The sequence below is a fragment of the Hevea brasiliensis genome, chromosome 15, assembly GCF_030052815.1.
Source record: "Hevea brasiliensis isolate MT/VB/25A 57/8 chromosome 15, ASM3005281v1, whole genome shotgun sequence".
Classification (NCBI taxonomy): Eukaryota; Viridiplantae; Streptophyta; class Magnoliopsida; order Malpighiales; family Euphorbiaceae; genus Hevea; species Hevea brasiliensis.
The window spans coordinates 75,799,684-75,813,357 of record NC_079507.1 but is presented as its reverse complement, the minus strand read 5'-3'; the positions used below and the strand labels follow the sequence as shown (position 1 = coordinate 75,813,357).

Genomic DNA, 13,674 nt, shown 5'->3' with positions numbered 1-13,674 from the left:
TAAAAAAATTAAAATTTAAAATTTTTTAAATTAATTTGTCGACTTATAACTTATTTTATAAAAAAATATTTTATTTTATTAGTTTCTTAAAAAAATGATGCATAAATGCATCTAACTCCTTTGTTAAATTCTTTTCAATCACTAATTAGATAGTTTTATTTATAAAATAATTGTTAAATTAACATATTAACTTGAAAATATTTAATTTTAAGTCATAATTATTAAATAAAATTAAATTAAAATTAAGTGGATTTTGTAAAAAAAAAAATTAAAATACAATGATTTTTATGAAAATATTTATAAAATTGAGTGATTACATGTGATAATTATCCTATTATTTGGTCAATATGATAAACATGTATTAACTAAATAAGTGTATCGAAACTGTTTTTCGGCTTATGAATGGAAGGCATTTGGGATTTTTTCGGTTTGTAGGTTCAGGGTTGGAAATTTAACATGGAATGACATTTTGAGATATGGCGAAGAAAAGGGACCAGATGTGGTTTGATCGGAAACGTTCTAGTTCCTGTTATCTCATCTAGATGACTGATGAGAGTAAGGTGGCGTTAATGTGAAACAAGAAAGCCGAATCTCTCGACTTGTATATTCAATTTGCGTGTATGTTAAATGTTATCGAGTGAATGAGAATGTGAGTTACACGACAACACACGGCTACTACCATAACATTTCATGAAAGTGGCCTGGAATTAGTGGGTTGGTCCTCTGTTGAAATGAGGACCACTAGCTTGTAATGAAGATGATATGAAGAATCCTTATTTCAGACCCACAGGCGATAGCTGTTGCCGATTATTGCCATGCTGCAAGTTGCCAACACATTCTAGAGATAGACTTAAATAAACAGTGACCTGACCTGTATTTGTTTCATACCTCATCATCGTAATTCCTTGGATTTTCACGGATTTCCATCAATGCTTCGTATTTTCATTTAATTTTTAAAAGTTTTATCATAAATCTCATTTAATATAATTTTTAATTATTTTAATAATAAAATATTTTTTAAATTAATTTTTATTAAACACATCAATTATTTATTAATTATTTATAAATATTTTAATAAAATATTTAATTATTTAAAATTTTAAAATTAATTTTTATAAATTAAGTCAATTATAATTAGCCAATGGCAATTTCTCCCTTTTGTTATTGTATTAAACATGCATATGAAACGTAATAATCAACGTTCAAATCGAGATATTAGGTAAATGGTTCCGTCTGTTCATCGCATCCTTACAAAACCAATGCAACATTAATTCATATCTTGTACATGAATTAATTTAGCGTTGCTTTAAGTTTGCTCCATACAAATTAGACAATAAAATATACATGTACAGATAGTACGTGGACATGTAACATAGTAATATAATAGAGATTAATTCTCCTCTTTAACTGTAGTTAAAAAAATTATTTTTTAAATATATTAATTAAAAAAAAATAAAAAATAATTTAAAATTAAATTTAATAAATTTTAACAATAAAAATATTAAAAAAATAAAATTATTTTTTTAAATTATTTTTTTAATAATATTTAAAATAAAATTTTTATTCAGAAAAATAATTTAAATTTTATAAACTCAATATCAAATAGAAACTGAAAAAATGGACAGAGAATTCTTTAAATTTTTTTTAAAAAAATATTATTTAATTTTAATTAAAAAAATTATAATTGATTAAAACTTATTAAAAAAATAAAATTATTTTTTTAAATTATTTTTTTAATAATATTTAAAATAAAATTTTTATTTAAAAAAATAATTTAAATTTTATAAACTCTCACTGAGAATTCTTTTAATTTTTTTTAAAAAAAAATTATTTAATTTTAATTAAAAAAATTATATTTGATTAAAACTTAGTTTTAAATTTATATTTGATTAAAATTTAGTTTTAAGTTTATATTTAATTTTTAATCCTTGGGGAAAACATCAGTTAATGATAATTAAAAAAAATCAGAAGAAACTTATTGCCAACGGCAAAACTATGAGACCTAAAATGACACACGTGGCATTTCTGTCACCGCTCGCGAAATGTCTTAATCGCCAACTTTTATATAGCCAAAGCAAAAGCAGAAACTTACACTGCACAACCCCAGCTCCCATCAGCTTCTCTTTTTCCTGGAAAGAAACAAAAAGAAGAAAAACAACTCCTCTCTCTCTCTCTCTCTCTATCAAAAGTCATGTTCCCTTAAGGGATTAGCTGAGCCCTGGTACTGTACAGAAAGCATCTATAGCTAGCAGAAATGGGAAGAGCACCATGTTGTGAGAAAGTGGGATTAAAGAAAGGGAGATGGACAGCTGAAGAAGATGAAATCTTGACTAAATACATTCTAGCCAATGGAGAAGGCTCATGGAGATCACTACCCAAAAATGCAGGTAAAAATAAATAAAATTTTTAAACTGCATTTGAAATGGGTGCATTTTGTTTCCTTTATATATGTTCAATGTAGCAAATGATCATCTAATCATAATGAGAGAATAATTAATGTTATTTATTTTTGAAGGGTTGCTAAGGTGTGGTAAGAGCTGCAGACTGAGATGGATTAATTACTTGAGAGCTGACTTGAAGAGAGGAAACATCACCACACAAGAGGAAGAAACCATTGTTAAGTTGCACAGAGCTTTGGGTAATAGGTAACCAAATTATACGCCTTTTTCATGCTACTTTCATTTTAATTCATCTCTGTATACGCAATTATCTAACGAGTTGAAATATCACTTTTAAATATATTAACAAAATATTTATTTAAAATTAGAATATCCTATAATTTAATTCCTAAAATTTGATAAAATCTATTACTTAATCAAAATCAAGCAATTTAAATAATGAGATTTAACAAAACCTACAACTTAATTACTTCAGTTAGAATTTTAATTAAGTTACTAGTAATCCTAAAAAAATAATCAAAATGTCCTTAATTTTATTTTCAATATGAAAATAATTTAATCAAAATAATTTTATTTTATTAGCAGTTTAATCTTTAAGATTTAGTTAATTTTAAAATCAATAGGTAATTTAATCATTGACATTTTGATAAATCACAAGTTAATCCTTCCGTTAGAATTATGGTTAATAACAATTTAGTTCTTAAATCTTTATTTTAATAACAATCTGTCAATATTCATTTTTTTTCTCTTTTTATATATAACAATTCATACAATATATGAAAATATTATAAATTGATAAATATATATATATATATAATTATTTATATATTATTAAAATAATAATGACTTAAATAGAATTTTACAAAATTATAAAAGCTTTTTTATAATTAGTTATAATATTAAAGGATCGATTTGTAAAATATATGAATAATTTTGTAATTAATCAAAATTTTTAAAGACTTTAAAGTAATTAATCTATATTTTAATAATTGAAATTTAAAATTTTTTAAATTAACAGATCCACATTTTAATAATACAAGGATTATATTATTAACAAAATAAAACTTTAGAGACTAAATTATTTTCAATTTAAAAATAAAGATGAGGGTATTTTATTTATACTAATATTAACGACAACTTAACAGAAATCTAACGGTAGGAATTGAGTTGTATAAAATATTAAGAACTAAATTATTTAGATTTGAAAATATAGAAATAAAATTATAAATTTTATAAAATTTCATATAATAAATTGTTGGGGAGAGGGGCTCGAAATCAGGGTGAGTTATGTCTTGGCCACTAAATTAAGTCTAGGCTGACATAAAATATAAATTATTATTTAATCTAAAAATTAATTTTAAATTAAATTAATATATTTTAATTTTCAGTGTAGATAAATAATTTTTTTTACTGTTTTTTTTCTAATTGCATTAAAAATAATATTTTCCTAAAAAGAAAAAATTGAATTACAGGGCCAAATAAATTGTCAATATTAATTTATTTGGTCCTCCGTTGCTTTCAATTTAAAGCAGATAGGTCCCAGTGCAACTAGCATGGCTTGAAGACCTGAAAGCTTCAGTCAAGTGATATTCGTTGCTTCATGGGAAAAGCTTGGCAACACGTCATACCAATTAATGCAAATAAAAGTGAAGTGGCCCTCCTAAATCAACTATCAATTAACTTCTTCATTTAAACAGCAGCATTTTCATAATTTGTTAAATTCATTTTTCGTAAAGACATAATTTATGTAAAATATATATATATATATATATATGTAAAGTTTTTTTTTTTTGGTTACAGATGGTCTATGATCGCTGCACAATTGCCAGGAAGAACTGACAATGAGATAAAGAATTACTGGAACTCTCATTTGAGAAGAAAAATTTACAGCTTCTCCAAGAAAGATTCCATATCCTCCTCAACCATCACTTCCATAGATATTGCCAATATTGCTGGACTACGCAAGTCGATAAGTGGTAGAAGTGGTCGATCAGCCATTAAAAAACACAAGGGCAACACACCTATATCAGTGGCAAAGCCCAAGAGCGAAACCCTAACTGAAGTAGTGCCTGAACCAGCATCCTCTCCTAATAATGCCTCTACAGTACAAATTGAACAGAGTAACCAAAGAATGGGTTTGGCCCCAGAGAGCTCTACAAGCGAACCAGAAAACACTAAAAAATACCTCTGTAATAATGGTGTGCAGGGTTCCTCATGTAAAGATGGCGATGAAAGATTTAATGCAGCCGGAGTGTGCCCTAAAAAGGATGGAGAAATTGAGGTCTGGGGACCATATGAATGGCTAGACAGTGAAATAAATCTGCTTAAATATGTTCTGCAAGGCAAAGCTGTGGATCCAAGTGGGAACGATATTATTGATACGCTTAACAAAGAGAGAGAAGAAAATGGGGTACTTGGTGGTAGTGAAGGGAGAGGAAATGAAGTGATGGGTCCAGACAGAGTGGCTGCAAATGATCAGGAGAAAGAAAGCAGCAGTACTGCTACTGCTGCTTGGGAACTGTATAATTGTGAATCATCACCATTTGATGAAGAATGGTATAATTTAAGCTTTGATTGGGACAGTAAAGGAGGCGTAGATGATAATGCATTAAGGGAATTATGGGATGAAGGGGAGAAGATTATGTCATGATTATGAAGCTAATGACTAATTAATGAGAATGGGGGTTGAAGGAGAATCCTTTTAATTTGACTTACAAAGAATGGAGGTGTTTAGTTAATTATCTACTGCGCTCAGGAGTGAAGTTGCCAGCTGAATTTATAGGAAATTTGTTGTATATTTATCTATTCATTCTTCAATTTAATGATTTGGGAATTTTGAATTGAAGAATGTTTGGCACTATGATGGACTTAAAATTTAGATTTGAATAGTGGTATTTATGTTTGGTGTACGTTGATTATTTTAATTTTTATTATGTTGTTGAAGGTCTGTGGCAGCCCCATGTGCACAGATGCCATGATGATTGGTGAAATGTTTATTTTGGTTCGGAACCGAAGGTACAAAGTTTTATTTATTTATTTTCTGCATTATGGTTCTTTTCTTTTGATCGGTTCTGATGGGCCCTTTCTTTTCTATGGAACCGTCCAATGTTCTGTACTGTCTCATTCTGAGAAAGTGAATTATCGCAGTCATTTTCCATGAAAAGAGCTATATTATTTGGCCATTCGGGTGTTGCGGTAACTGTAACACACCAGCTCAAACCATAGACAGAGAAAGCCTCACGAACGAAAACGCCGGCCCCCACTCCCACACCCAAAAATTCCTAAATAATGAGTTTAAATTTAAAAAAATAATAATAATAAAACATGTATCGAGTTCGATTCGAATTTAAATTTTAAATTATAAAATTCATATAAAACGTAAATTAAAAATTAATATTAAAATCAGATTCACCATAAATTAAAAATATTAACATTCATGTTTAAAATAAATAAATCTTACCATGAATCATGCATCTAATATCACATAAAGTAGTTTCCAAAATACAATCGTTCAAAAGTAGCCACTCGAGCCTTTCATTATAGTGAAATTACCGACATCCTATGAACATTTCACTGATTCACAAAGCAATAAATGAAGCAATAATTTGAGCAATGAGATGAAAAAATCTTACAAATACAGGGGACTTGACATGAACTGGAGGTCATGTTAAAAGTATTAAACTGCAATATGTTTGAACCTCGACCCATTTGATTTCCAGCCATGTTTTATCCACCCCGCATCCACAATTTGATCCAACTTCGATCAAAAAACCACCATGCACACTTCTTCAGCTCTAGGCATCAACATCCAAAGATGTCAGCAACCACCTCTTCAAGTAGACTACTATATATTTGACCCTCGATCTCCGTTCCAAGTAAAAATGCATCAACTTCAAAGTCCATCCATCTTCCGTATTGACTGCTCATGTCCTTGTCTACAAGTTCATCGACCATGCAATCCCCCATGCCTTTCCATGCTGAGATATCTTTCAACACTTCTTCAGCTAGCCACTCTTTTCTTCTCACCATTGTCACTCCTTTGGCCCATATTTTGTATCCGCCACCAACATACCGCCTACATCTTATGTCCAAACATTCATTCACACAGTCGAATAATACCTTTCGCTCTAGCCTAGCCTCAACATCATCACTAACCAGTCCATCCTTTTGACTTTCTAACTGCTTGAAGAGATGAGGGCTTATGATCTCATGAGCCTGACCCAGTGCAAAGTCCTGAAACATATATTCCATATTAGAGAGCATCTTCCGCACATATTCTATTTCCCACTTGGTTGATTTCACTAGATCCATCAAGGGTAATGTATTTGCATGCTTTCCAGCTGCAGTGCCAGTAGATGTTGAAGAAGCAGAATCTGATAAATCTGTATCAGCATCAACATAATGAAACTTCTTTGAAGAACTTAAACCAAGAATTTCCTGAGCTTGAATAGACGAACATTGCTTGCTTCCTGTAAGTAAATTGTAAACAGTTATACATTCTTCACTTGACAGTATATAATAAGTAGAAAAACTTCAAGAATAAAAGGTCTTAAGCAGCTCCTGCCTTCAGTACTGCTACAATCTGTGCTGTCAAAAGAGCTGCTACTTTCAGTTGAAAAGGAAGGTTCAAGAACAGAGACTGGGCTAGGACGTCTACAATCAAGCAGCTTTCTGGAATCATTAGATTTGCTGCTGCACTCTTCCATCTCATCAACACCCTAACATGTTACAGTTACATCAATCATTAAATTTCGATACTGCAAGAAAAGAAGAAAGGACGGGGAAAAGAAGAGGGAAAGGAGAAAAAAAGGATTGAGTAGACGACCCAAAATAAAGAACCAAGTTAATTCATTAAATTAAATAGCTGCATCAATCACAAAATGAAAGAAAGAACAGTAAAGAGAGAGGCCAGCTATTGGGATGGAATCACTCAAAACACAAGACCTTGAATAGATTTGCCTAGAGGACTTGTCTCCAGGGAGTTTTCTCATTTCTATATTCAAAGCATTGACATTCGAAATTTGCAAGCACAAAAACTATGTCTATGACTAGAAAAAAACAAGTTAGAAAAAAAGGTACAGAAATACAAAAGATAAATGTATCCAGAAGCAAAAAGGTCAATAGAGAAAAAACATTTTTTCTTTCTTCTAATAGTTAAAAAATTCACAGTTGTGTACCTGAAATATGTGTTTCAATCTGAGTGCCGTGGGATCTGTTGAGAATAATACATCAGAATCACCGCTGCTACCAGATTTACCTATTAGCAGCGTATTTTGATCCTTGTTACCGTATGACTTTGGAGTAGTGCTGCCTGCATTAAGAGTAGGCACCATATCTTGCAAAAATGATGGAGAACTCAAACCAGATCCCATTTTGACAGAATTGCATTTAGAAGACCCCACATTATTGGTTAATTCTCTTAACTTCTGTTCCAAAAGAGCGCTCAGTGCATCTCCTCCTATCACATTACATCCCACTGAAGATAGCTTAACACTATCTGTGTCAAGCAACAATCTATTGCCTCGATTATCCATGCAAGCACTGCTACTTTTCTGTACAACTTGACCAGATGTCTCATAACCAGGTATAGATCTCATCAAGGGAGCTGTAAATGTAAATGAAACAACATCCATACCCTTCTTCTTGTTTTCTTCAGCCCAACTAAAGTTCCTTTCAATGGCCTGACTGGATTCAATTTCCTTCCTGTTCTTGTCAATTAACACACTATTGACAACCTGATTTTTTTCAATATGCAAGTTCCCATCAATTGATCGCTTCTTCCTGGAAATTTGCTTTGTACTATAATTTGAGTGTCCCTTTTCATTATCTGTTACACCCAGGCCCAACTTTCTGGTTCCAGCTTTGGAGCCAATATTTTTAACTGAAGTTTTGTGCCGCAAAGAAGAAGAAGAATTCCCAGTCAAAGCCTTTCTGCCCTGCAAATTGGAATCATTTGCCTTTGATGGCTTGTCTTTATCAATATGACAATTTTGTTTCTGATTGTTCTGTCTGAGCACTCCAGAAGTACTACGCATGGAAGATTTTTTGGGCAAGCTCTTTTGAATATTTAGTTGACTCTTTAAGGTCTGGGTAGACGTAACCTCACCCTGGTCTTTCTGGCCTAGCAAGCCTCGACTGCCACTTGAATTCAAAGTTTCTCTTTTCTGAACATTTACCTTCGCTTGGATTGCAAGTGAGATGGACTTTCCCTTGTTCTTTAAACCAGAAGAACCTTCTTCTGTCTCTGGCAAAGCCTTGAAAGATGTTGTCTCCACCGAACCATTCCAGCTTTTGTTCAAAGACTGCCCCTTAAGATACTTGGCAGCATTTGACTCAACTGGTCTTCTAGAAGGTTCAGCAGGCCTGGATGTTTTATTAGGAGCTTCTACTTTCTCTTTTAAATCTCGAGCTTTCAGAGGTGCTGCAGAGGACCCAACCAGTGGCATTTTCTGTGCAACCTCCAGTTTTTCTTTAAGATCCCGAACTTTTAAGGGAACTGAAGAAGACCCAACCACAGAAATTTTCGCCTTAGCAGTAGTTCGTGGACTAGGTTCAATAATTTTTGCAGCTGCTTCCATTATGTGAGCAGCAGTTTTACTTGGAATGAAACCAGGACTCTTGATAGGAGATAAAAGTTTATGGTGTGTAATTGGAATTGATTTAGCTGATTTTGGAGGCAAAATTTCAGTTTGGAACTTGTCAATAGGTCTACTCAACACCCTCTGAGGCTTTGAGTCTAGAAAGTTCCGTGAAGGGCCTTCCTTATTGAGCAGATTTCCAGAGTACATGATTTGAGGGTCATGATAATATTCAAAATGTTTCCTCCGCTGAGAAGCCTCCCTAAGAGATTGAGTATCCAAGAATGGGGTAGAGTTGGGCTCAGAAAAACTGGATGTTGGCATAGAATCTAATCCCATAAGCCTGGCTACTACTCCAGGGGCCTTAGCTCCACATCCATCATCATCTGTTACTGATGAAGCACAACTATAATCACTGCTCCCTCTAATACTTGACCCTGCTCCAGTTTCATCCTCATCCATCTGCAAATGTTACCAAAACTGTCTTAGATACATCACCTAACAAAAAATTCAATAACCAGATAAACAATAAAAGATTAGCAACATGTACCAGATGAAGCCGAGTCATTGGCAAGTTCCCATCACTCCTCTTTCCTTGTTTTGAAGGCACTACAAGAATGAGAAAACAAACACATTATCAACCATAAAAGGTTAATCATAACATTTCTTTTTTATATATATATTAAAAGCAAATAGAAGAACTTATACCTGGTAAATCTGATTTGCTTGAGAACAACTTCTTCCGAGATTTTGCTGTCCAGTCAAACAGCTGGAAGAAACCACCTACATAACCTCCTCCGCTTTTTGAGCCCTCTTTCTCAACCCCCATTTGCTAGAGAAAAAGATATTGCTTTGTCTATGAGAGGATAAAATGAGATGAGTGAGGAACTCTGTCCATCTGCAAATTGAATAACCAAAAAATATGTTCATTTTCCAACTAAAATGACTTTCTTTATGCATTGTCTTATAGATTTCAAATCATTGTACAAACTCATTAATTAGCAGTTTTTTGAATGCCATATGTTTGCAGTCCTACATTGACATCATATGCTAGGACGACCTTAAACTTTTCATGCTTCATTGAATAAGTGGAATAGTTATGTGCATTAAAATCAAATTCCATTACCTAAGAACAATTGAACAGCCTCTTTAAAACTTCAGCAGTTGAACCTAGTCATATCAATCAGGCTACAATTACAAAATCACTACATATGACATTACCCTAAGTTACTGCTATTATCATCACCATTGCCATTAGTGATGACTGCATCAACGCTGCCACCTCAACCTACAACAGATCATCACTGCTACTTGTAATTCCCCGACTTCTAAAACCATCATAAAGCCACCTGTAGCAATAAAATCACCAAGACTTAGCTCTCGTCACCATCATGCTGTGACGCCCACTGTTTCCTACTCCCACTGCTGATCGCCACTTTGATGGTGATAATCCACCTTATCTATATCCATTAAATTCATATCAATACTTCAACTAGTTATTTTTGCAATTTCTTTATGATCTCAACACCTAATATGTCATCAATGTTTGATCTTTGATTTGCCTCATTTTAATTCCCCTCATATTTGTTGAACTTTCAACATCACCAGCGGAATAAAAGAACTTGATTAAATTAGTTGCATTGCCGGCGCTTATAAAACAAATTAACCGAGTTTTAGCCAGAATTTCAGAATAATATAAACAGAACCAAAATGTAAAATTGCTTCTCTCACAGAATGTAACAAAGTTGTTGAAGCAAGTGGCAGCAATGCACTAGCGTTGGTAAAGTACAGTTTTCAATTTTCTCGATCAGATGCAGCATTTTCTCAATAAGCAAACAGATGGCCCAAAGAGTAAGAAATTAGGAACACCACAACGAGAACCCAGAAAAGCATTTGAAGTCAACAAACAAAACAACATAAAGATCGCTAAATGACACCTTCAATTCAGCGATTATTTTCTTAAAAATAAAAAAATAACAGAAATCAGACGCTCAATCTAATCGCATATCCACAATGATTAAGAAAAGTCAAAAAATTAAAAGAAAAATAATTCTTACACGTAAACAATGAGGGAGACCAGGCAAGGCCTGAGGATCCTTTCCTCCTCTCTTCCCTTCACGGATGCTCTCCAACAAATGAAACCAATATTTGGGGGTTAGGGTTTGCGCTGAAGTGGAGAGAGAAGAAAAGATAAGCAATTAAGAATTTTGCAGAGATTTATGAGAGAAAAATGAAGATTTTTAGCTGAAAGAGGAGAGAGCAAAGAGTGAGCTCTCTGAGTGTGTAGTTCAAATGCATTAAATGGAGGCTGTCAGGCGGACGGTTGTTTTTTTAAATAAAACCTTTTTTTTTTTTTTTTGAAAAATGTTTGCATTATTAAAAGGTAAAAAAGTTATAACGTCTCTTTGGAAGAGGGAGGGATTTCAAACTTCCAAACGAGGACTCGCCCCCTTAGCTGGGTAGTTCATGATAAAGCCACATGACCGTGCACACAGCGCTGGGATTCATCAATGGAGACGTGGGGCAGTAGGGTGATGATTAGTTCAACAAAACACGTGTCGATTGTTGAATAGGGAGTGTATAGTTTTTTATGCACTTAAAACAGGGGCGAGAAGGTTCTTCGATAACGTCGAATACGACCAACAAACGGGAGGCTCCAGAATCCAAATCATTTTTTGAAAAAAAAAAAAAATATATATATATATATATATTATGAATTAAATTACTTATTTTTATAAAATAAAAAAACAAACTAATGCAGTTAAATAAAATAATTAATTATGATTTTAATATTTTCTCAATCGGAGAAGTTCTTATGGAAAGGAAAGGAAAGAAGCCGTGGATCAATTTGAAATTTTAATTATTATTAATGATGATCATTAACAGAAATTAAGCACAATACTCATATATAAAGTAAGCTGGACCCACGGCCATGCCTGATGAAGTATAATTTGGAAGTTTCAATGAAGCTTCTTGAACACTCCTAATTACATCCGTGATTTATACGGTTTTGTTGTTTCCTTACAATGGAATTTTATATAGAGGCTGAATTTAATATAAGTTTAATTTTATATAAAAATAAATTTAATATTTTTAATTAAATATTATAATTTTAAATTTATATTAAATGTACTTTAAATATTTATATTTAAATAATACATATAATTAAAATAATTAATATAAATATTTAATTTGACAGTTATTAAATTTATTTTTATAATAATTAAAGTCAACTTCTAATAATAATTAGCAAAATGACTTATTTCAATCATGTAAAAAGACTTATGACTGAGAAATCTAATTATCAAAATCAAGCAGAAGTGTCTTTCTTTTATTGATTCAATTATATAAAATTGAATCTTTGTATTCTTATATCGATTGTGAATGTGTGTGTGCAGATTTATAAGTATGTGTTAAGACTCCACTCAATCTGTAATTACCTGAATGTAAATGTTAATATAATAATGTCTACCTAACAAAATATATATATATATATATATGCGAAATTTGTTTGGCTCTCATAATTTCTCATCCGGTTAATTCCCAGGAGAACCTAACCCACACATTATTCTTATACACAACACCCGACAATTTCCAATTCCATAATATGGTTAGCTGTAAAGTTCACGTCTCTTCCCATTTTCAGTGGACAGATGATGGACAAGTCCAAACGCAATGGAGACCTAAACACAACCCATATGAAAATTTAAATAACTGATGGCACTGACAATTCAGGAGGCTCTCATCCTGATATATGAAAGGCTTCTATATGTTGAAAGGATCACTTGACAACACAAAACAACTTCCCTGGCTAGATATGGCTTCATTACCTGCAGAGGGAAAGAACCATGGAAACAATTGCGCTACCACTTTGAACCGGCTCAAAATTATCGATTCACAATTTATTAAAAGGATGAATTTGAACTAATCCTTAAAACCCCCAACACCATGTTTGGATATCTTGAAAGGAAAGATGGAAAGCGAGAGAGAAAAAATAATTTTATTTTCTTTCTTTATGTTTGGATAAATAAAAAATGAAAGAAAAATGAAAATAAAATAAACTTATTTTTTCTTGTTTGAAAAGAGAATGAGTAAAAAGAAAAAAAAATTTAAATTATTATTTTACCTTTTTTTATAATTTATATGTAAAAATTGCAATAAAATCAGAAAAATAATGATGTAATTTGATTAGTTAAAAAGTCACTTTTCAATCTAATTTTTTATTTTTTCTCTAAATTAGAAAAAAAAATTATCAGAGAAAATAAAACTTATTTTTCCTTTTTATCTTTATTTTTTTTTCAATTTAAATAAGAAAAAGTGCCTAATCAATCTTATTCTCTTTTGATTATTTTATTTTTTCTCTCTTTTTCACCTATCAAACAAGCTGTAAGGCTTCAATTTCAATTTAATTTCCAATTCAATCCCTCTCAATTCAAATCCAAAAATTCATTTATTTCAATTTTTTATTTTTTAAGATGAAAAAAAAATCGATTTTACTGAATTGAATAATTTTAATTTAATTTTAATCCGATTTACTTATTTCAATTTGGTTTCGAATCAGACTGGCTGCGTCTAGATGAAGGGAACCTCTCCGTCTGCGCAAAACAGCAGAGGTGAACTGCAATTAAAAATTTATCTTTTTTTTTTATGAGAAATTAAAAAATTATCAGTGTGTATAAATTTGATTTTCAGTCAAT

The 13,674-nt window shown here is 31.6% G+C and overlaps 2 protein-coding genes across 3 annotated transcripts; one reads left to right on the top strand and one right to left on the bottom strand.

Annotated features, from left to right (window-relative positions):
* The first annotated feature begins 2,095 nt into the window (after positions 1-2,095).
* Positions 2,096-5,464, top strand: LOC110632959 (transcription factor Y1). Its single transcript, XM_021781366.2, has 3 exons — positions 2,096-2,387; positions 2,516-2,645; positions 4,200-5,464. The coding sequence occupies exons 1-3, from the start codon at positions 2,255-2,257 to the stop codon at positions 5,047-5,049; spliced, it is 1,113 nt and encodes a 370-aa protein (XP_021637058.2). The 5' UTR covers positions 2,096-2,254; the 3' UTR covers positions 5,050-5,464.
* A 445-nt stretch (positions 5,465-5,909) lies between these two features.
* On the bottom strand, positions 5,910-11,298 carry LOC110632960 (uncharacterized). 2 transcript variants are annotated; one of them, XM_021781369.2, is made up of 6 exons: positions 11,035-11,298; positions 9,686-9,875; positions 9,528-9,586; positions 7,577-9,439; positions 6,964-7,117; positions 5,910-6,868 (listed from the first exon to the last, which is right to left on the bottom strand). In XM_021781369.2, exons 2-6 carry the CDS (start codon positions 9,804-9,806, stop codon positions 6,201-6,203), a joined length of 2,865 nt encoding a protein of 954 aa, XP_021637061.2. In that variant the 5' UTR covers positions 9,807-9,875; positions 11,035-11,298; the 3' UTR covers positions 5,910-6,200. The 2 variants fall into 2 exon arrangements, with proteins under 2 accessions (XP_021637061.2, XP_021637062.2); XM_021781370.2 differs by having other exon boundaries at positions 9,686-9,833.
* Positions 11,299-13,674: the final 2,376 nt, after the last annotated feature.

Coding starts and splice junctions, on each gene's coding strand:
- LOC110632959 (XM_021781366.2), top strand. CDS start 2,255: ATGGGAAGAGCACCATGTTGTGAGAAAGTGGGATTAAAGAAAGGGAGA. Junction 2,388..2,515: donor ATCACTACCCAAAAATGCAG/GTAAAAATAAAT, acceptor TTATTTTTGAAG/GGTTGCTAAGGTGTGGTAAG. Junction 2,646..4,199: donor CACAGAGCTTTGGGTAATAG/GTAACCAAATTA, acceptor TTTTGGTTACAG/ATGGTCTATGATCGCTGCAC.
- LOC110632960 (XM_021781369.2), bottom strand. CDS start 9,806: ATGGGGGTTGAGAAAGAGGGCTCAAAAAGCGGAGGAGGTTATGTAGGT. Junction 7,118..7,576: donor GATTGAAACACATATTTCAG/GTACACAACTGT, acceptor GTAACATGTTAG/GGTGTTGATGAGATGGAAGA. Junction 6,869..6,963: donor AGATTGTAGCAGTACTGAAG/GCAGGAGCTGCT, acceptor ATTTACTTACAG/GAAGCAAGCAATGTTCGTCT.